Raw genomic sequence first — 22,771 nt, 5'->3', positions numbered from 1 at the left:
CTCGGAGTCGGTGTAGGCCACCATCAGAGGCGTTAAGGTCGGGGCCCTGATCATTGACATGAAACCATTCCCTGTTTTTTAATTAATAAAATTAATTCCTTTTTGTTGGAATGGTGAGTGTGGGAGGCCTTAAAAAAAATTGCATTTTCCTTCTTTGGAAATTTAGTAAAATGCCCGAATTCTCATGGAAAGAAAGACTCAGTAGGAGAAGTTGATCGTTCGGGTGCGGATCTCACCCCCGATAATTAAACGTAACTTTTTGACATGCCTTCCGCCTGGTCTGCTGCTTAGAGAACTACTGCATTCTTTTGGTACTAAACTATCACTTAAGTTAATGCTATCACAATTGCTACTACTTACATTACTGTTCTTGGTATTTATCTCTACGTTATTATTAGAGTTTTCAGACGTGCTCGGTCGTCTAGTTTTCCTGTCACTGGAGTTTAATGTTGTGACAGGAGTCGTGTCCCTTCTGGATGTGCTGGCGCTTGGTAAGAGCGGCATGGCACTATTACCGCAGTAACTACTTTCGCTCGTCAGCCCGTCAACCGTCAGCACCTCATACTCTGGCTCAAGGGCTCCAGTTGTGTCTTCAGGAATGTTATCACCAACCTCGATGACTTCATCGAGAACAGGGGAGCGTTTCATGTGCAGCTTACGGAGCTTGATGCGTAGTCTTTGACGCTCAGATTTGCTGGGATTCTTGTAGTCTCTACTAGCGTCTGGGAAAAGGGGAGGTGGAGGAGGCGCAGTACTGCTCCCCACATCCCCTGTATCTGCAACTGCGCCATTGTGGGGACACCAGGTTAAGGGAGTACGAGGGGAGGACCCACACTGAGGGGACCGACGTAGCCCCAAATTAGGAGAGCTTGTCATCATATCGTCCTCTTCAAACTCATAGACATCTTTGTTTGGCGTGATTCCTCCTCTGGAAAACACGGTGGCATTTTCCTCACAATTATTCCCGTCAGAACATAAGTTATTGGAGCAAATATTGGCGTAAGATTTGTTGGTGCTCTCACTCCTGCCACAAAGACCAATACCAGAGTCGCGACTCATCTCGCAGTCACTACTCGGGGTAGACACCATAGTTCTTGATCTAGGTACCTGGAGATCGTCGGTATTATAGGTAAATTGATTCGCATTGTTATCACCAGCTCCTTTGGAACCATACAATCTAGCTGGGTTAGGGGGCTTTTCAGAATCGGATGATAGCTCTCGGGCTGCTCTTAAAGGAGGTCTTGGAGATACTAGAAGTGATAATCTGGACTGATTATCATAAGCCACATTGTCATCATCATCGCGATGAGGCATAATAACATCATTAGGCATGACAGTGAGGCGGTCACTGGGATCTTCACGAAAATTTTCGCCACGGCCGCTCGCCCTGGATTGTTCACCACTAGCAGGGACCGATGAAGTGTCGCTGCACTCGGATGATGTGTCGCTGAACGCGTCATCAGCCTGAGGCGATCTCCGGGAATGAACATTGAGTGAAAAATTGGAGATGGGAACACCATTGAGGGACTTTGCAGTACATTCCATGACTTCGATTGTCACGGGGCTTGAGGAACCATTGCAGCGGCGGTTGCGGAGCTGCACGAGTCTTTTCTTGACTAATTTGCATGACCCACTACCTTCTTCTGAAACTAATATGCTTTCTCGAAGACCATTGCGCGTCGTTCGTCTCGCAGGCCGGCCATTTCTGCTGCTAGGAGAATCGTTGCACTTTTCTTGTGAGCTGCGTTTATGATCACTGGAAAGAGGGCTGACTTTCCTCATTTTGGCTTTAGGAAAGACATTCGAATCTTTATTGGAGCGCTTGAGATCACTAAATGTTTCAGCACTATCAGCTCTCCTTTTGTTGCGACTACTACCGGACGCACGACTGCTATCAGATCGGTCTGAGTCTCGGGAGCTCGCACGAAACCGAAGTTCTCTCTTGCTTCTCACGGCTCCATTGAGACGCAATACACCAGAGGAGGGCTGGCAGGGAACATCACCTTTACTACCGCTGTTGCTTCCCGTATCACTGCAGCCGCCATCTTGCTCGTCCATTTTCTGACGTTTCTTGCGTAGTCTAAAGTCTGTTTCGCGTAATTTGTAGCCTTTAGAGCTGTCTTTCTCACTCTGCTCACTGGCAAACGCGCCCATTCCTCTCCTGAAACGAGGAGTCAGGCTCATGATCCTAGCTCAATTCCTTTAGCAGGTTTACGATATTGACTCCATAAACAAACAAATCAAAATGAGCTGAGCTGAGTATACGATAAATATATTTATTCAGATTTTTCAAGTGAACTATATACCATGGATGCGTCACTATACCGCTCGAACTCACCGTTCACACGTGACACACTCGCAGTAGGCGTTGTTATCACCACTGAACTCACCGTTCACACGTGACACACTCGCAGTAGGCGTTGTTATCACCACTGAACTCACCGTTCACACGTAACACACTCGCAGTAGGCGTTGTTATCACCAAAGAAGTCCTCGCCATACATGCATGTGATCTCCTCGCCCACTTCTATGTCACGCAGCACCTTTACACACGCTGTGCCGCGACCCGTGGCTACGAACTGTTCACATGAAGATAAATCATGCTCAAGCTCACGGCCAAACCACATAAATGACTAGACATATAATTTATGTAATAATAACTCAACAAGGAAGCATGAACTGTGAGCAAAATTTAGTACTTTTGTACTAAAATTTAGTACTATTTAGTACTTTCTCTTAAATTAATTCATCACAGTGAAAAATTGATTAATCAATTGTGTTCATTGAACACAAAAGATGGCATCCAATAAGAGCAATGACACAATGCAAGGCACGAAATACAGAAAAGTTAATAGGAATGAAGAATTAGAACTTGTCTTTGGAATGCATCAATTAGACAAAGAATTTCTGAAAACTAGTCCAGGTTCTATATAACAGGAACCATACAACAATATTTATTTTTGGAAAAATATCAAACTAAATTTATAGGTTTCAAATAAAACAAATTAGGGTTCAAAAAGTAGAAAATTCTAATTAAATATTCAGCAATATTGCTTTGAATAAAGTCAAAGTAACGTATAATGTCCGCGAGAGAAGGCCAAGAATTCCTTCAGTTTACAACGTATCTGTTAAAAACATTTATCAATTGATATTAATTTCTGCAACAAATTTCTAAAAAATGTTCAAAGAAGTTACAATATCTTTGTGAAAATTTTCCCTTCAACGCTAATCATTCTCTGACCGCAAAAAATTCATGTTATAGTTGACTCCAAAAAAAGCCAATTTCACTACATTATAGTCACAAGTAATACCTATACAACAATTGAATAAGACATTACAGAGCAAGACTCACCTTGCAGTTGGAGCGACAGTCATGATTGATATAAGCTGCAGGTCCAAGCCAGAGCTGAGCGCAGTTCTTGCGGCAGGAGTACATCACTGAGAAGTCATTCTTGCCTGGCACAAGCATCTGAGCCTCTTCTTCTTCACTTAACTCCGCAATGCAGCCCACCAAGAAAGTTATTTGCTCATTCTTGTACCTGAAAACCAATATAGTATTAGCAAGCTATTGGCCCATGAGGTACAAGAAAAACATCACATAAATGTGAACAAATTAAATTCTAGCCAAGGTTATAATTTTAGACTTATTTAACATTTTTGATTCTAAACGTGTATTTACATTTAGCTCTAAGTGCATTAGTTGAAGTACAATGCATCCCATTTGGATAACACTTTGCTTCACATTGGTATTGCACAATAACCATAATATTCATGCACAGATAGCACATAGGAATTCATAATAGCCAACACAGCAAAGAAGATGCAAGGAAAAGTTTAAGAAGTTCTTGAAATAATACTACAAAATTTCGTATCTAAGCAGCAAGGAATCTTACCATTTCTTGGTGGCAGCAATCTTTGCACCTTTCCTGCCTTCCATACTGTATCTGTTGCACATCTGAACTTCAAAGCCACTGTTGACGTCATAGACGCGTAAGTAGCGCATCACATGTTCCTGCAATTAACAAGTTTACATGAGGATTCCCCATTAATGAAGGGTACATAATCATGAAGGTACTATTAAGTACATAAGCACAAAAAAGCAGAAATTCTACAAGAGCTTCCAACTTCTTCAGGATGAAAGAAGTTTATTGTAAAAGTCATTTTATTTATAATGGCATATTATTTATAGTATATTATTATTATTATTATTATTTATAGTATATTTTTACTGACAAAAAATTATGCTTTGGCTTTTGTTCAATTTATGTCTTTCCTTCCCAAACTGTGAAAATGAGAACATCACCACCAATTTTTTATAACCTAAATAGTTTTCAGGAAAAGATTGGTTTATAAAAAAATCCCTTTTCAATTGCAATGTAATATTCAAGCCTCATTTTGACTGAAATATTTTCATTTCTGGTTAATTACAGCAGTCAATGATGTAAACCACTTCTTAAAATTAAAGAAATGCATAATTATGATTCATCAGCAGAAGTAGCTTATGAATGAAAACTGTCTAATTTACTTGAAGCATGCAATTTGGAAGCAAAAGTTTAGTAGAGTCATTGATCATTTGATCTTAGGAATTTCATGCAGTCAAAATTCAACATAAGATACAACATATACTATTAATTGCTGTCATAAACTTTTAAGATTCCCTCTCCTTAGACCGGAACTTATATACATTCTGTTTCATTCACTGTACTGTAAAACTTGGACCATTTTGACTTAAAAAAAAAAAGAAAACCCTATAACTCAAAAAGTTCTTGCATTACAAAAAATGTGTTGATGGCTCTTTAAGTACCATGAGATAACCTACAAATGCAATAAAGATATATTTTACACATTTACTATGTGACACATCTGCATTACAAAAAGTACCTGAGCTAAAAATGGAAAAGTCACCCCATCAATGTTCCATGAGACCTTGTTTTATGGTAACAAATACTTGATATCATTTCCTTAAATAGGATCAAATTTACATGCCAATTTATTCCTCATAACTAAAATTATATAGTAGTGAATTTCGGCAAAACCATTTTTCAGGGCTTTACTTCAGATTGGATTTGTATCACTGCAGAATATCTCACAGGATACATACCTACAAAACTATCACTTGAACACAGTGCTTCATTCCTCTATGTGGAAACAATTCACACTTTCAATACCATGCAAAACAGTCAGACTGACCTACATGACTTTTTTTTTACCAAGCATTAAGCCTAAGTTGTATGGTATTGTGCCAGGTAGTATGTATTCCCATCTGCAATTCTATTGGTGTAATTATCCAGTGCTGTTTACATTACAATTCACAAATAAACAAAGTGCAATGAAAACCACAGCAAAATTAATGATACATTTCAATAGTCAGATATGGCATGACTGTAGCTTTTTGGAAACTTTACCTGGAATGCTACTTGATAAGCTTTGGATTTGTTGAGGTAGGCCTTGTAAGGAATCCATTCTCCTGAGATGAGTTGTTTATAAGCTTTTGTGTAGTTTTGGTGAACTTTAAAGTCCTCCACAATACTTTTGCATGGGGCCTGGCAGTTGTGGAGAGGCCGATATCTGTAATATTAAAATAAAATTTTTACATTGGATACAAAACAGATACCACGCAATTGAGATTCAATTAAGAAAAAATCAAGCTAAAAAGCTTAATGCAAGTTAAATTTTCCATCAAATGCAGTACAAAAGTAATCTTAAAAGAAAAAGGAGACTTAATGACATTATAAATCTACTAAGAAATATTTACTTAGACATTCATTGGCAATAAATTAGTAAACAGATAAATTAATCTAATTTCCTTATCAGCAGACTTGAGAGATTGATCATACCTACCACTCAAACTCTATTAAAAACTTTTCTGATCAAAAGGGTTGGTTGCTGCATGCATTTCATAACAACTTTTTTTAAAAATCCTTCAGACCTACAGTTCATCAAAGGTAGGCAACAATGATAGCATTTTCAACTTTTAACAGAAGCTGTTATCAATAACCACCATGAAAGGAATGGAAAAATATAAAAACTGAAGATAAAAATGAACAATTTATTAATCTAGCTCACCTTATGGCCATTTTGTGTGAAGTGAAGCCAAGTATGGGATCTATAACAAGTGCAGTGACTAAGTCATCACACTCAGAAAGCTCACGAGGAGTGAGACCACAGCCAGTGGAGGCAAGACGTGCCATGCCAACTCCAATCCCTCCCCCACCACTGCTTCGACAAGATTGCGCCACCACCATGGCGAATCTTTCTTTCGAGTCTGGCGTAGTGACTACACTTTTACAAAACTTCCCTACACTCAGATTTCAACTGCACATAATTTCAGTTGCAAGTTTCTAGAAATTCAAAAAGACACAAGTTTATTATTATATAAGAAATTTAGTTCCAAGATGTTCATCTGCTGCAGCTGCAACTTTAATGACTTCATATACCAATACCATTTTATAATATGGGATGTAAATACTACCTATATAAAATGAGCTAACCTATCAGCTGAGATCAAATTAAAAAATATATATACCTATATATCATTAGGATTTTCAAATGTTTATAGCTGGTTTGTAACAATGCAAGAAAGCACTACTATATAACCCACAATTATTTTTTACCAAGTGTGGCCTTGTCGACTATCTAAGGTTGATCTACAATTTATCGTTCAATACAAATTTTTTATATACCAGAGAGCAGCTAATGATACTTACTTTCTATTCTTACAGGTCAGTCAATGGAAGCTTTGCAACAATTTTTATTGGTCAAGTAAAAGACTTTTAATTGCCCTGAGGAAGGCATAGGCATAGTCCCTCCCTTCACCACCCAAGGTGCACTCGTGAGACAATTGTTTTTACCCGCTATTTAAGGAAACACCTGGCTGATATAATTCCCAATTGGGATTAGCCTACTCAGCAGTGGTCATACCACAGTAACTTTCTATTTCAATTTCTTGTAGGATTATTTTTAAACTTAATACTGCTGTCTACAGCCCTTGCCTAATTTTTATTGCAAAAATTAAAAAAAAGGCCAAATTTTTCTGCCCAATATACCAGCCTACTAACAAGTTAGAACATAATTGAATCAAATTTGAATGATCAGACCAGCAAACCATACTTAAAAATTAAACAAAAGCCATCCATTAACCCTTTACTGCCATATCAGACTTTCAAGTCACCTTTAAATTAACACCGGTTTTCTAATAATTTCATGTTTTCTTTTATTTTTTCAAAAAATTCACACAAACAGAAAATGTATTAAGATTTATTTTTTACATAAGTCTACCAACTTTCAAAAAAATTATCTGTCTGTAAATAACCAAAATAAAATTTCCAATTTCTTTTGGAAATTTTATTTTGGTTATTTACATACAGATCACTTTAAAACTTGGTACACATATGTAAAAGATAAATCTAAGACTTTTTTGTTCTAGTGAATTTTAAAAAAATGAAAGAAAATGTGAAATTCTTAGAAAACAGCCTAAAGGGGGCACTGTAGAAATCTATCTCCTCCTAGGATTTTCAAGCTACAACATAGAGATGCATATCATTTGATGTGTAAGGACCATATCTATTGATTGGTCCTTGCTGTTTTTTGAAATTCTAATTTTTGTGGGTGGGGTTGGTATTTTTTAAAAAAATTGGATTTCCCCCCCTCCCCCTTCTCTTTCTTCAAAATATTTTCAAAACTATAATGAAATTAAAAAAAAAAAGCTACAACCAATCTCTTAGATCTTTTATTTGCAAATCGAACGGTATATCTCTCATTGCTGTAGCTTAAAAATTCTAGGAGGAGATAGGTTTGCAGTGACAATAAGTGTGAATGTTCAGCAGAGTGCGGCAAAGTCCCGAGCGCCGCGAAATAGGCATTCAAGGTGGCATGGATACAAGACTAGACATTACTGGAGCTGAAATTCAGTCGAGGATGGTGGGAACAACTGCATGAGCACCATCCCACACGACAGCAGCTGGGTAACTAAAGATCAGCATCGTCAGGTTGTTTATTTATGTGCCCAGCCAGTAATTTTTGCCTATCTTAAATGTGAAAGAACTCCCCCACCCCTAACCCTTTCGTGATCTGCTGTCAAGGCAAAAATCAATGTACAGAGATGATTTTGGTACTGTTGGATAGGTCAGACCGTCAGAATGTCAGCTTTAAGGTGAGACAAAAAACTGGAAAAGTGAAATTTGTCATTTTTGACCCGGAAATTTGGGTGGTAAAGGGTTAATGTAGTTATGAACTTATGTAGATAGGAATTTTCTTACCTACTACCATAAAATGGGGTAACTTAGACCACTTTTTTTTTATAAATGATGCCATTTTTTTATTAGCTAAATTAAACTTGAATTGAAACATGCAAAATACAGGTCTATACTCTAGCTTCACTTACCATAAATTGCTGTCTCCTGCCTCTCATAGTCTTTATGTAATTTCAAAAAAAGTGATGGTCTTTGCTACCCCAGCTCCTGGGGTAACTTAGACCGGGTGGTAAAATCAATTATATTTTTTGGTAAAATAACTCCAGGTTTTGGTGCATTGTAGTAGAACTCTTCTAGTTACATATGCAAATGACAAACTTGAGGAAAGTGTCATAGTTTGCAAATGGGGGGTCCTGCCCCCAGGTGGTCTAAGTTCCCCCAAACGGGAGAACTCTGACCACCTAATGGCAGCCCTGACAGGGTTAACATAGACCGGCCTGGAAATTAAGTTAAATTACCATATATAAGACTCTGTAGAGTCTGAAACCTAAAGAAAAAACATAAATAGGCTGTCAAACATAAAATATGTTATATATGGTAATTTTATATTAACTTCCAAGCCGGTCTATGTTACCCCGTCAGCACTGACATTAGGTGGTCTAAGTTTGGGGGGGGGGGCAAACTATGCCACTTTCTATGCCCCCCCCACCCCATTTGCAAACTATGACACTTTCCTAAAATTTGTCATTTGCATATGTAACTAGAAGAGTTCTACTACAATGCATCAATACCTGGAGTTATTTAACCAAAAAATAAAAAAATTGGAGGGGGTACTCTGACAGGCTTTAAATAATAGCTTTTTTTCTTATGTGGCCTCAGTATTAGGCCTTTAATGCCCATTGACAAAATTTTTCTATGTCAAATAGTTTTTGAGTTGTGGGGGTTTTTGTTAAAAAAACGAAAAGTGGTCTAAGTTACCCCGCCGGTCTAAGTTACCCCATTTTACGGTACTGAAATTTTTGGCTCCCAAGTGACAAAATTTAGAAAAAACTATAAAGGCTTAAACTCACTATTAGCCTGTTAGGTTACAATATTAGACATAGCCTATTGAGCAGGAAAGTTTGGCTGAACTTTACTTTCCATTTACTATTCTTGTGCAAAAAGATTATTTCAAAAAACATTGTTTTTTTTCTGATATGTTGAAGTACAAGCTCTGGTAATGTTTTAGATAAATTGGAAATCACAGCATCTTCAGTAAGGACATAGCTAGATGACAGATTTAGCAAGAATCTTTCAACTCTAGATATAGCTTAACTGCTCTTGCTCTACTTAGGTTGAAATAGTAGTTTTCCTAAATTCAAGTTTACCAACGTAGCTTAGAAAAACATCATTTTACTATCAAAAATTATACCACAGCTGATCCTCAGGGCTCAGGCTGATAACATTCATTCTCAATTTTTTATTTCTTTTCAATTTTTTTCTGCTCAAGTCAAAACAAATGTGGAATGTTTCAAGATGTTCAGGTATAAACTACATTTTAATGATTGAAAAGTAATGATGTAAAAAAAGTCAATAAAACTCTGAAATTTACACAAGTAATAACAACAAGCAGTATCCTTATTCCTTACAACTTGGTCTACTGTTTAATCAATTTAATGTGAACAGTGAATTGAAAAAAATGGGAACCACTATCATCTGTGAGACTGTGAATATGATTAATTTCTTTAGCTAAACATTGGAAATGGCAGTGACGTAGTAGAATTTCAACTACTAATAAATTGTAAATTTTGTATTAAATATGTTCTCATATTTTAAATGTTTCTAGAAAGAGCTAGAAACGAACACTGGCACTGAGCCTAGCTAAGTGCGACAGACATCACTTGACGTTCACAATCGCACAAGCAGCCCGACCCGAACGAGTTGAATGGAACCGAACATTAGTTTGATTAGATTTGTTTACTGCAAACAATTAAAAAAGGATAAAAATAACATTAAAATGATCGATAAAACTTGGCTATAATTTTTATTTACAGCTGCATAGCATGAAGCAGATCATACAAAGACAAATTCCAGCAGATGACCCAACACCAACAGTCCTCTCTGACTTCCCATCAAAGATCCACGATTGCCAACTTTACAAAATAAGAATGGTAAACATTGTCAATGGAACAAAGCAAACATTCTATTTTAAAATTCCTTACAATTATTTTGGAGTATTTTTTCAATAATTAATGTGAAGATTTTTTGATTTGCGCATCAATGAGTAAAAACTCAAGATAATATAGTTATGTTATACGTATATCATCACCACAGCAACTTAATATCATTTAGACCAGAGAACTCAATTACTTCGTAAAATTTTAAGAGCAAATCAACCCAATCTGACATATATTTGAACATCCGATAGGCAAAAAGTTTAATTGAATCAAAACAGTTGGTAGTGCATAATTTACTTTGGTGAATGTATTCCTACGCTGCATTGTGCAAACAAGTTGTTCAATCATCTATTATACACGCTCTAGACAGTCACCACAAATGATTTTTTTTGTTTGTTGTTGGATAACATAATAATAATAATAATAATAATTTGTAAAATTGGGTATAATGTTCTATTATTTAAAAAAATTGAGAGAACTAGTTCCAGTTCAAGAAACTAAGTGAGTTTGAGTACAAAGCACCTGCTCAACGAAACAGCAAATTTAAAAAAAACGTGAACCACAAGAAGCTCACTAATATTTGATTAAATATGAATAATAATATTTTGATAAGCATCACGCACGAAATAGAGTTAGATACAGAAGACGATAAAATGGTAAGGAGCTGGTTCGTATTCAATCAAAAGTGATGTGCAACAATACTTCGCGCAATATGTGCCTAGGTATTATAATATGTATAGAACAGCATGAATATTGTCAATCAAATAGTAGATTTCAGAGAAGTAAAAAAAAAGAGTGGAAGCGGAACGGTCTATGGTCACTACGCTATGATTTAGAATTTAGAGAATGGAAACGGTGCATAATAAGATCGCCATGAAGGAAGCGCAGCCGTGCACCACCAATTTTGTGCACCAATAAGCCCTGAATCGAACGCCTTGGATCTCTCCGGGTATCCACCAATCAGCCGTGCACCACTCGGCCTTGTCCTCCTCCGGCCTTGACCACCACCTGCCTTGACCACCACCTGCCGGTTTCAGATAGCATAGTTCTGTTCCAAAATTTATCGTCCTTCGATAAGTGGCCGTTCGACCGAGGGCTGGTTCGACCCCCGGCCGAGATACGGACGGCTTGAAGTGTTGAAGGCTACGTTCCGGAAGGCAGGAATCATGATGGTCCATTACATCCAGGGCAGTTGTGGTCTTCGGCAGGCGACCCGCCATGAATGCTTCAATGTAAACAGTGCTTGGTCAGATCGCCATGAATGATTTAGTGCAAACGGTGCATCGTCAGAACGCCGTGAATGCTGGAATGGCAACGGTGTATGGTCAGAACGCCATGATTGAGTGGAAATTGTGCATCATCAGAATAGAAGAATAGAATAGAAGTGTCGGCATTGAAGAAATAGGCACATCATCAGAACGCCATGAATGCTGGAATGGCAACGGTGTATGGTCAGAACGCCATGATTTAGTGTAAACGGTGCTTCGTCAGAACGCCATGCATGCTGGAATGGCAACGGTGTATGGTCAGAACGCCATGATTGAGTGGAAACGGTACATCGTCAGAACGCCATGAATGCTGGAATGGAAATGGTGTATGGTCAGAACGCTATGAATGCTGGAATGGCAACGGTGTATGGTCAAATCGCCATGATTGAGTGGAAACGGTGCATCGTCAGAACGACATGAATTACGGAATGGAAATGGTACATCGTCAGGAGACGTAACACAAATTTGACACCGATGTCAGGCCTGAAGCCAACGCCCAGCCTCAGGGTGCAATAACTACACTCTGCTGCAAAGCTAGAAGCTGCTGACAGAAGCTGGAACTCAGTAATCCAAACCAGCGGCACCCGCTTTATGAGAATAGCCCCGCAGGACTTCAGCTAATGCACAAGGGGATTCTTGAGAGCAACTGGACCTCGGACAGGCTTGGTTGGTTAACGAGTAAACAAAAATATCTAAATTATGTAATGAAGCAGTTATAGTGAAGGAAACTTATGAGAAATTTGCATAAAAGTGTTCATGAAATAACCAAATTGTAAACTCTGTTGAGATTTTTGTCATTAATTATACTCTCTACGGGAGCGCAGCCGTGCACCACCAATTTTGTGCACCAATTAACCCTGAATCGAAGACCTTGGATTTCTCCGGATATCCACCAATCAGCCGTGCACCACTCGGCTTTGTCCTCCTCCGGCCTTGACCACCACCTGCCGTGCACCACCAGGCCGCGGATCGAATCTGACTTCCGGGCATCGTTAAATTACGTAATTTTACGTTCACCGCATCCGAGGTTAGGTTTCAGATAGCATAGTTCTGTTCCAAAATTAATCGTCCTGCGACAAGTGGCCGTTCGACCGAGGGCTGGTTCGACCCACGGCCTAGATACGGACGGCTTGAAATGTTGAAGGCTACCTTCCAGAAGGCAGGAATCATGATTGTCCATTACATTCAGGGCAGTTGTGGTCTTCGGCAGGCGACCCCTCTCCACTGATGGGTGTACTCGGAACTTCTTGATCCGCCTCATTTTTACAGATTTTCGTCACCAAAAATTAGGATGAAGCGAGCATGCTCACATGTGAAGTGAAAATCCCGAATACTAAAAACGCCCAAAAAGGCGTTGTGGAAAAAATGATGAGACAAATTCGTCATGTATAGATAAATTATTCACCAGTCACCACACGATAGTTTTTGTGCCTAAGGGGGACTCAAAGAGGGGTGAATAAAATAAAATGGCCAGCGGTCGACCGTGACAAATTAGCACTTGTCGAACGCAGGCCATTTCTTGGTCACCTGAAAAGCACGCGTTAACAGAACTTTTATGCAGCGACAGATAACGTATCACCTTACGACAGAAACAGTGTGCTCGAGCGAGGCGACTTACCGATGTGAGGACTGAGCAGGAATTTCAAATAGTCGTCACAAAACTCGGGACTGAAGCTTCGCCGCATCATTACTACGGGTCTTAAAAGCATGCATGCTGATAAATAGTAAGTTCTCCATCCGGTCTCACCTACTTAGGTTGTCCTGTTTCTCCCCCTTCTTATAGCCAATGACCAGCAGCATCTGGAAAGTCTGTTAACACAGCTGGCAAATGTCATCTGTGCATTCTCATTTCATCAATACCACGAAAATAGTGCATTGAACTCTTTTTGAATAGAACTAACTAGTATTTATGATATTTTGATGCAGCTGGTCTGGAAGGTGTTTTTTCTCGTACGACCTTATACATACACTGAAAAGATGCAACACACCTGGCGAATTTAATTTTTGTCTCTATAGCCATATAAGTAAAAAAATCAACTGCTCCATATGCACAAGATTACAAGGTGCATCAAAAATGCTCACAAATGCAAATGGCTTCTATAAAAAAGGTTCAGTTTATAATAAAGAACCCAGATCGGACCGGGTAGGATCTGCCACTAACCAATTTCTCTCCCCCCCTTAACTAAAACAGTACAGAAAATTCAGGGCTATTAAATAATTAGTAAATTGAAACTCTTATGTTACTGAAAACTCGTGAGCATCGACCGCTGGACATTTTCATGCAAATGGTCGTCAACCACTACCTCCTAGAGCTGATGTACGGGATAATAATTTGAATTTATTAAGCCTTTCGCTGGAGAATAATTCATATCATCAATAGATTTCGTTCGCAGGGATAGCGAGAGGGAGTGAATATATAATCGTAGCGTCTGCAGACTGGAATGTTGGGAACGATTGACCCTCGTCAGCTCCAGCTGACCGTTCGGACTATAAATACGTGTTCCAGCCAGCAGCTGGTTTATTCGTAAGCCAGTGCCCGTCATGAGCGCGTGCGAATGTCGTTCTTGCTCCCTGGTGCTACACAAAGTTCCAATTGGAACGTTGAGAAAGAATCACGAGTGAAATACGAAAGAACACATTAACTGAAAGCACAATTGCTCCGTGTTGAATCTTGTGAAATAGTGAATCAATATTAGAAAATAGACACGACGTGTTGCCGCCGAACTATAGATTTTCTGGTGAATTATGGCCGAGGTAGAAGCAGCCAGCCTGAGATAGCGAGCGTGGCTGAATATATTCGGTTTACATGGTGACCGTGACAATACAACGCAAAATATAACCGTGTTTCTTGTATAACTTCGATGAAATGAAATTTGTCCATTTAGTTTGTTTTTATATTCTAAGTTTCTGCGAGATTCTTGTGTCTGATTTGGAAGTTATTATTGAGTTTCGAGTGTTATCGTTTCATATAATTGTGAGTATTACAATAAGTTGCATAGGCTAGCTAAAATTTTTTTTTTGCGTCGAGTATTTGGAACAGAGATAATTTTATTTCCAAGGACTTTGGCTTGTTATATATTCCTTGTTAGGGATTCAGTCGTTCAGATCTCTCTTCTCTTTGAACATGATTTAGGTTCTACAAAATGGCGAGAAGTTATACTAAAGCTTTATAGAAAAACCAATAATATAGTATATTTCTAGCTGTTCATCGAACATGATTCGTCGTTGTTTAACCTCAGCAAAAAATTCAACAGCCGTGACTCAGAAAAACAAGCATAGGTCCTCGCACATCTTACAGGCCCCTCAAGTGCAACAATTTGGTCATGATTTATTTCGACTTAATTTCGAAATATTTATTTAATTTTTTGATTTGATATTATCCCATATTTGGGCGTGATTGAATCAGAATTTAAATTTAATTTATAAATTCCAACTACATCAGTTCCTGCAATAGAGTGAACCTGGTTGCACCGGCTGTCATGTCTCGAACTAAATTGAAGAGTAGCAAGAGTTAATCAAAGCTAGGGATTTGAACCGTTTTCCAAAATCTTCCTGTCGATATTTAATGGAAGTAAATACATTTTTGTTCCATCGAGTTAATTTTGTTGCATTTAGCCTTTTTACAATTGCATTGAGCCATTGGTTAAAGTGTACATTACCAATCAATACTGTCGCGCTATACGACATTTTAATTCAAGCTGGATAGAAGTAAACCATAAGGAGTATTACTATCGCAGTGCTTCCCTATCAACATCATACTCACAGCAATAAATGGGTCACATTGTCCAAATAGTGACATATTTCTCACCAACACTATTTCTTAACACAGAAACTGGCAGAATGCGGACATAGCTTTGATGCACCTTTAGCCGGACAAAACTGAGTCAGGATGACACAAACGAGGGCCGAAAATTAACTTCTTGCACTTCTTTTTAGCGCACTTTCTCATTCATGGAAAAAAAGGCGCTATTGTGCTCGCCATGCCCGTCCGTCCGTCCGTCTGTCTGTCCGTGACTTCACGTTTTCGTCGACCAGAAAATGCGCTCTCTGTCACTCACTGCAGTGAGTACTGAGTTATATTTTTTGGCCAAAGTCTCACTCAGTTCCAGGAGTGTAATTTGCTCCAGAACGTGACCTTCACCAGCAAGTCCTTGATATGCCAAGCGTACGCCTGCTCCTCCATGCGTTCCATGACTACTTTGCCATCGCATTGTAAATACAATTTTTCGGCCTTTTTCCCTTAAATCGAAGAATGTGGATTTAGTACATGACTTTAAGTTGTTAATTTCTGAAGAATTAAGTCCAAACCTGAACCAGAAACGAACGTAATGCTAATGACTCATGATCCCTATAGGATAATTTTTATCCTTTTATTTTCGATGTATACTAAAAGTAATAGCAGCAAGTATATACACTTTACGGCATGAATGAATTTTTTCGTTTTTAATACTAACGACTCACTTTAAATCGATCAAGCTGTAAACATTTGCAAGCTTTATTTGATGAATGAATATGAGTGGTGACCGTGACATGCATCGTTCCGATCAATTGTATTGGAGATTTCATGAGTGTCGCAAATATCATCGCACTGCTTTGCCGGTATACGTCGCCGCCATTGTTCATTCTCATCAATTCGTAATGTGAAAAATGACTCGGTGAGCTAGCACTCCACACCATTTGATAGTAAATTTTTTACTCGCAACTTTGCACTTCAAAATTTATCCAGGCTTATGCACGACCATAGTAACTTTCGGTTCAGTTTATGGAAGTATATGGTCAGATTTCGTAGCGTTAAGTTCCTTATTGGGTTCCCGCATACGTGCTGTGCAGTTGAAATTTGTAATTACTAAGTAGCATTCTCGATGATTCTTTGAAATAAAATCTTCGTCTGAAATGAAGCGCTATAATTTACACTTGATAAGTTAAACAAAGACGAATGACTTTATGACGTTATTTTATTTAAAAAATTCCAACATTCAACAGGAATCCAACATTCAACTCAACAGACAACCACAGGCTGAGCACTAGGTTATGATACTCAGAAAGATAACCGCTTCACATTATTACTAGAACATTTAAAAGTTGCTCGTTTGTACGAAAGTAAAAAGTTTATTCCTCAACTAAGGTTTACATTTTTACAAGTTAATTTATAACACATCAAGGTAGTTCTGGATATAAATTTTTTCTGTGCGCGAGAGATGCACGGTTTCTAATCATTATATTGGTCAAATGGGGGCCAAAGCTTTAAATCACTTACTACACAATCTATAGAATCCTCAGAAGGGTTTTATTAAGGTCATAAAAGAATAAAATAAAATATCTATAAGACAGCTCAGAAATATTCCGATAGTTAGGTCTTGCATGACTTAGAAGACAATAAGGCATTATATAGCGCCGTGGCTACTCTGCCATTAATGGAATAACGGCTGAGTAGGCACGAGCTAATTTTTGAATATTTTAGTGCTATACACTTGCACCGATGTCGATAGAATCGCTAAATTGACGGAAAGTTTGAATAATCTTGGCTCAATATTTCAGTTCGAGAATCTCGCGATTCGATAGTCATCAGACTCCTTGAAGCCGGTAACGTTTTTAGGAGCGAATTTGAAGTAATTTTATAGACAAAAATTAGTAAGTATTAAACCTTCTATATGAATGTGATTACGGTGCTAATTGAGGACATTATATGGATCTATCATAAGTAATGTGCAGTGTATATACTCTTCGAAATATTCAAACTTACAGCAAATATTTGGGCAAAACCTTGCCGTCGGTCCCTATGAACGTGTTGTTGCATTTCTGTCAAGTTATATGAATCCGAAAATATTTTTCAAGAAGATTTTTCAGTCTTCGCAAAAATCCAATTTGAACATAACGAATTTTAAAGAAATGAATTATGCGTAAATGAATCTTATCTGCAAAAATCATCAATCAAGAAGAGGTGTCGAAAGATGAGAATATTGAATAATTGGACAGTAAATCAATAGTAGGAATGCGTGCACAAATCGAATAGTAGTACGTGTTCTCATTTGCAGTGAACAGCCTTCACTTCGTCAAGGCCTCGAGGTCAGTGCCAAGAGCTCCAACACTGAACATCGATCAGGCTCAAGCTATTCCACGCACGCTGGGCAGTGGCTGACAAAAGACCGAATGCTTGGAACTGCGGCTGACAAAAGACCGAATGGTTGGCACTGCGGCTGACTAAAGACCGAATGCTTGGAACTGCGGCTGACAAAAGACGGAATGGCTGGCACGCGGCTGACAAAAGACGTCATGGTTGGCGTTGCTGCTGACTAAAGACGGAATGGTTGGCACTGCGGCTGACAAAAGACGGAATGGTTGGCACTGCGGCTGACAAAAGACGGAATGGTTAGCACTGCGGCTGACAAAAGACGGAATGGTTAGCACTGCGGCTGACAAAAGACGGAATGGTTGGAACTACGGCTGACAAAAGACCGAATGGTTGGCACTGCGGCTGACAAAAGACCGAATGCTTGGAACTGCGGCTGACAAAAGACCGAATGGTTGGCACTGCGGCTGACAAAAGACCGAATGCTTGGAACTGTGGCTGACTAAAGACGGAATGGTTGGCACTGCGGCTGACAATAGACGGAATGGTTGGCACTGCGGCTGACAAAAGACGGAATGGTTGGCGCTGCTGCTGACAAACGACGGAATGGTTGGCACTGCGGCTGACTAAAGATATTATGGAGACATTAGAATTTTTTGTAAAAGATAGATAAATATAATGGGACTGAGAGTTAATAATGTACAATGCGTGGCTGACAGAAAGCTTGAAGAATTCGCGACATCAGTGGAACAAAATATGACAGGTAACTGCTAAAGTCGCAATATCGTGGCATGGAATTATGATGGCAAAGCGACTTGCAAGCATAAGCATGGCATCTCAGTTGATAAAATAGCTCGTTGGTACTATCAGTAACTGACATCAGATTATGCATGATGGCCGCCTAACTCGCCAGCAAGGCTCTCGTTGTAGCTGGCAGCAAATGATGCATGATGATCGAGTTAAAAGCCCTAAGTTTATCAAATTGGAATATCACGCACTATGCGTAATATTCCAGGCATCAAAATTTCCAAGCACATGATCATTTAGAATTCAGTAACTCTCATCGAAGCAAAAACTGTATTCTCAGAAGACACAATCATGTATCAACGATTTAAAGTTCGAAATAACATTCGGTCACTACGGATGAATTTTAGTAAATGTATATCGGTTTAGAATGATTTTCATACTGAGTTGTATACAAAATAGTACACGGAGATAGAGGGCATAGTTTGGCTCAAATATTTGGGAGCTCAAATGGCTGGTGATGAATCTAATGTTGAAAAGATTCAGATTATAATGAAAAACTATTTCTCGAGACAGATGTTCAACCGGCATAAATATAGGGTTGAGGTTTGAGCGATACATATGTGTGCACTTTATTTGCAGACAAAATTAAACTTTGATGCGGAAATCACAGTAAAACGTTGCAATTGTTGAAATTGAACATGAAGGCAGCTATAGTTGCAAAACATGACGTTGTACGAGGCAATGATTTTCACGCATAATCAACCGCCGTTGTGATGGCGTTAGTTAAACGTTGAAATTTAGTTATATCTGAATAGCCTGTATTTGTTCAAAATTTAAATGCCAAACATATGTGTAAATTTCATCAAAATCAAACAAACGAAAATCGACGTTACATGTGGAATTCCGATTGTCTCGCGTCTCGTCTTATATTATATGTATAAGATATCTTATATATTATTGTCTCGACATTTAGACGTCAAATTCATGTTTATTCTGGTTTATCAACATTGCAATTAAATTTTAAGTAATAATATTAGTTGTTCTACGTAATGTCATTTGCCTATTATAGGTTGGATGTCACCGCGACCTGAGGACCAGAAAGAAAAAAATGTCTTATAGACTACGTGCGTCCGCACAATTACCGTATACGTTTAAAAGCAATTTTCCGATAACAGAAATATCAGAGTTTTCATCACTGATGTGATCGAATGGACGAAATTACTGTGCCTAAGAATGTAAAAATAAATCTCGTCCACGCTCAGCTAACTCGGATAATTGAAAAAATGCACGCGCCATTCGACCTTGCCCAGACTGCTAGACTCGAGTCTCCAATGCTATCTGTGCTAATTTGAGGCTCAAGATATTACCAACAGAAATTATTCGGTACAAAAAGATTATTACCTCACGAAAGCCGCAGACATCGACTGGAACGCACACGAATTTGTCGCCAAATTCCATCAAACTTTATACCCGAGCACGCGCACTTGGTGCAATAGTAATTCAATTAGTTAATGACTTTTAGTTAATGACTTAGGAATTATTCAGCGCCAAGCTCATTTTTACACAAAGAGCCATTATGAAGCAAAGCTTCCTGGTTTATGCTAAAGTAATTATCGCAAAGCCCTTGTTCGCTTGACACGCCATGACGTACATCAATAATGCGAATTCTTCAGCGTAACCCAGGGCCAAGGTTTTGTTTGTATTCTCGACCTTCAATTAATACCGGAGAAAATGGTTCCACAGTTCGATACTTTTTAGCGGATTTTCTCATTTATGGAAAATAGGCGCTATTGTGCTCGCTATATCCGTCTGTCTGTCCGTCCGTCCATCTGTCTGTCTGTCCGTCCGTGACTTCACGTTTTCGTCGACGAGAAAATGCGCTCTCTGTCACTCACTGCACTGAGTACTGAGTTATATTTTTTAATAAGAACATTCAAGTAATCCAGCAGATCGTAAAAATGTGCTCTATTTGAGAATGGAGACAAATTTTGAACTCTGAGATGAGTAACATGAACATCACACCTTGCGGAAGGACGTCCACTATTCCCACTTACTACTTACACAAAACTCGTATATGCCATTATTTAGGAGACTACTTATTGGGTATTTCATCCCTAATTGCAATTTACTGATTAACCAAACCATTAGGGAGCTGGTACGCGGGGAAAGAAGCGGCGGTTATTACATCCGTCAATTGGTAAACGCCACAAACCACCTTACCACCAGCCCTGTGTATACAGGGGCTACTGGCTACGGGTCCAGTAACTCTTTACACGAGGCCATTGACATGATTATTAGTCATAATTGGCATTTTAAAGTTTAATTGGGCGCCGCAACAGATCTCGTGGTTAAGCACCTTAACAAATATTATTATAATCGAAACTTGTCATACACACGATTATAATGTGTGATAATACTTCTAGTTCAAAATTTTATTGAAAATCTTCGCTGTTGATTAAATATTTTCTGTTGCACCTGGTGCAAAATTGTCCAATCTCATGTCCGTGTTTGTTTTTTGTGTTATTGGATTCCCGTCGAATCTCGTCATTTGAAGTTTTTTTTTGCCGCTGGAAGTCAATGACTTCTTTCTCCAGGCAGAGGGTCTAGCGATGAATTTAGGCGTCAATATTCAATGATAGTTTTTGCCTTTGTGATGAGGTGTTGCTGAGGTACGGCCTAGCAGAACAAATGGACTGCAGCCCTCAACTGTCCAGTAGTCACGAACAATCACAACTCCAATCGATCAGGGACGGGTGGCGGAGCCTCAGAATGCCACTTGTTTTATAGCGAAACTTGCGTCGCAATTCAAGAACTCGGGAAGCGCCGACGGTATGAAGGGACGCAAAAAGTCCTTAATGGACAGGTGGGTGTGATTTAAAACTTAATTTTATTAGTTTAGTTTATTATAAGTTTTACACAGCAAATAAATAACAGGTCTATGAAATAAATTTGTACTTTATTGATGTAGTAAGAAAGAAAAAAATATATGTGCATGCTAAGTAATCTAGCTAACATTTTGTCGGTAGGAGCCTGGTCTTGTAAATTGTTCTATTGTGCTATTGAAACAACCATTTATATATAAAAGGGAGGAGGTTTCCTAACTGATATATTTCATTGATTCATCACAGTACAAAAGTTATCGTAACCAATTACCTATAATTCAATCTCTTGTGACTGGATTGAACTTTTCAGCCTACAAATTAGCAGGAACGAATCATTTGTTGTAATCCAACGAGATGAATGCGATGAATTTCTTAAAGCCCTGGATTATTTATGCTGATATTTCGAGAAGTCGATAAGGAACACGAATAAGACATACAAAAACCTTTCCGTTTGACCACCAATCACAGTTGTATAGGGTTTTTAAAATGTAGTTTTCGCTTTCCGAAGGAGAGGAGGAAATTACATATTTTTCCTTTGCCCATTAGGACGTCGCTGGACTTGTCCTGGGACGCATCGGACATGGACGACGAGGATGGGACACCGCGAGCTGAGAACATCACACCCAATAAGGCGGCTGTCAACAACAACAATACGAACAAAACCAACGAAAACAAAAAGAACAGCGCCATAGAAACCCAATTCAAATCTCTAACTGACGGACATGACGCATTGATAACCGAGGATGAATTTGAAGATAACAATAATGCAAGCAAAAATGAGTCATCAGGTCAGGTTCCGGCCTCTGGAAGCGACACCAAAACAAGCAATTTAGGATCCAAAGTTAACGAGCTCAGCCCTCTTTACTTGTACGACACCGACGAAAGCGACGAGTTGTACGAGGAAGCTAGTGGGTGAGTGTAGTAAAGCGACGAGTTGTACGAGGAAGCCAGCGGGTGAGTGTAGTAAAGCGACGAGTTGTACGAGGAAGCCAGCGGGTGAGTGTAGTAATGCGACGAGTTGTACGAGGAAGCCAGCGGGTGAGTGTAGTAAAGCGACGAGTTGTACGAGGAAGCCAGCGGGTGAGTGTAGTAAAGCGACGAGTTGTACGAGGAAGCCAGCGGGTGAGTGTAGTAAAGCGACGAGTTGTACGAGGAAGCCAGCGGATGAGTGTAGTAAAGCGACGAGTTGTACAAGGAAGCCAGAGGGTGCATGAGTATTGCAACAGTGCTAGGCAATACTTCAGTGAAATTCAAACATTACAACAGGACGAAAAGTTGCAAGAATTAGAGCTGCGCAGAGAAGTCGTGCATTGTGCAAGGATACGCGACGATTGAGAAAGAGGCAGCCGATTTCAAATCATATAAATAAGCCAACTTTATTCGTTATTGGACCTACTAGAGAAAGCAATCAACGGGTTTCCATGCAATAAGTTATATATTGTGACTGAGCGTTTTG

The 22,771-nt window shown here is 39.0% G+C and overlaps 2 protein-coding genes across 2 annotated transcripts; one reads left to right on the top strand and one right to left on the bottom strand.

Moving 5' to 3' along the window:
- Positions 1-144: 144 nt before the first annotated feature.
- LOC108673820 lies at positions 145-6,342 on the bottom strand. The gene is made up of 6 exons (XM_018161693.1): positions 6,067-6,342; positions 5,406-5,568; positions 3,894-4,012; positions 3,353-3,539; positions 2,443-2,579; positions 145-2,161 (listed from the first exon to the last, which is right to left on the bottom strand). Exons 1-6 carry the CDS (start codon positions 6,243-6,245, stop codon positions 199-201), a joined length of 2,748 nt encoding a protein of 915 aa, XP_018017182.1. The 5' UTR covers positions 6,246-6,342; the 3' UTR covers positions 145-198.
- Positions 6,343-21,024: 14,682 nt separating this feature from the next.
- LOC108673819 lies at positions 21,025-22,231 on the top strand. Its single transcript, XM_018161692.2, has 2 exons — positions 21,025-21,296; positions 21,862-22,231. Exons 1-2 carry the CDS (start codon positions 21,265-21,267, stop codon positions 22,229-22,231), a joined length of 402 nt encoding a protein of 133 aa, XP_018017181.1. The 5' UTR covers positions 21,025-21,264.
- The last annotated feature ends 540 nt before the right edge of the window (positions 22,232-22,771 follow it).

Source organism: Hyalella azteca, unplaced genomic scaffold (genome assembly GCF_000764305.2).
Source record: "Hyalella azteca isolate HAZT.00-mixed unplaced genomic scaffold, Hazt_2.0.2 contig7695, whole genome shotgun sequence".
Classification (NCBI taxonomy): Eukaryota; Metazoa; Arthropoda; class Malacostraca; order Amphipoda; family Hyalellidae; genus Hyalella; species Hyalella azteca.
Note: the sequence above shows the minus strand (reverse complement) of the source record. Positions and strands in the feature narration are given on the sequence as shown.

What these genes read in the sequence shown, in the direction of transcription:
- LOC108673820 (XM_018161693.1), bottom strand. Translation starts at nt 6,245, where the DNA reads ATGGTGGTGGCGCAATCTTGTCGAAGCAGTGGTGGGGGAGGGATTGGA. An exon ending in CTTATCAAGTAGCATTCCAG is followed by an intron (nt 4,013 to 5,405) that starts GTAAAGTTTCCA and finishes TGTTAATTGCAG; the next exon opens with GAACATGTGATGCGCTACTT. An exon ending in ATTGCTGCCACCAAGAAATG is followed by an intron (nt 3,540 to 3,893) that starts GTAAGATTCCTT and finishes ATTGGTTTTCAG; the next exon opens with GTACAAGAATGAGCAAATAA.
- LOC108673819 (XM_018161692.2), top strand. Translation starts at nt 21,265, where the DNA reads ATGAAGGGACGCAAAAAGTCCTTAATGGACAG. An exon ending in AAAAAGTCCTTAATGGACAG is followed by an intron (nt 21,297 to 21,861) that starts GTGGGTGTGATT and finishes TTTGCCCATTAG; the next exon opens with GACGTCGCTGGACTTGTCCT.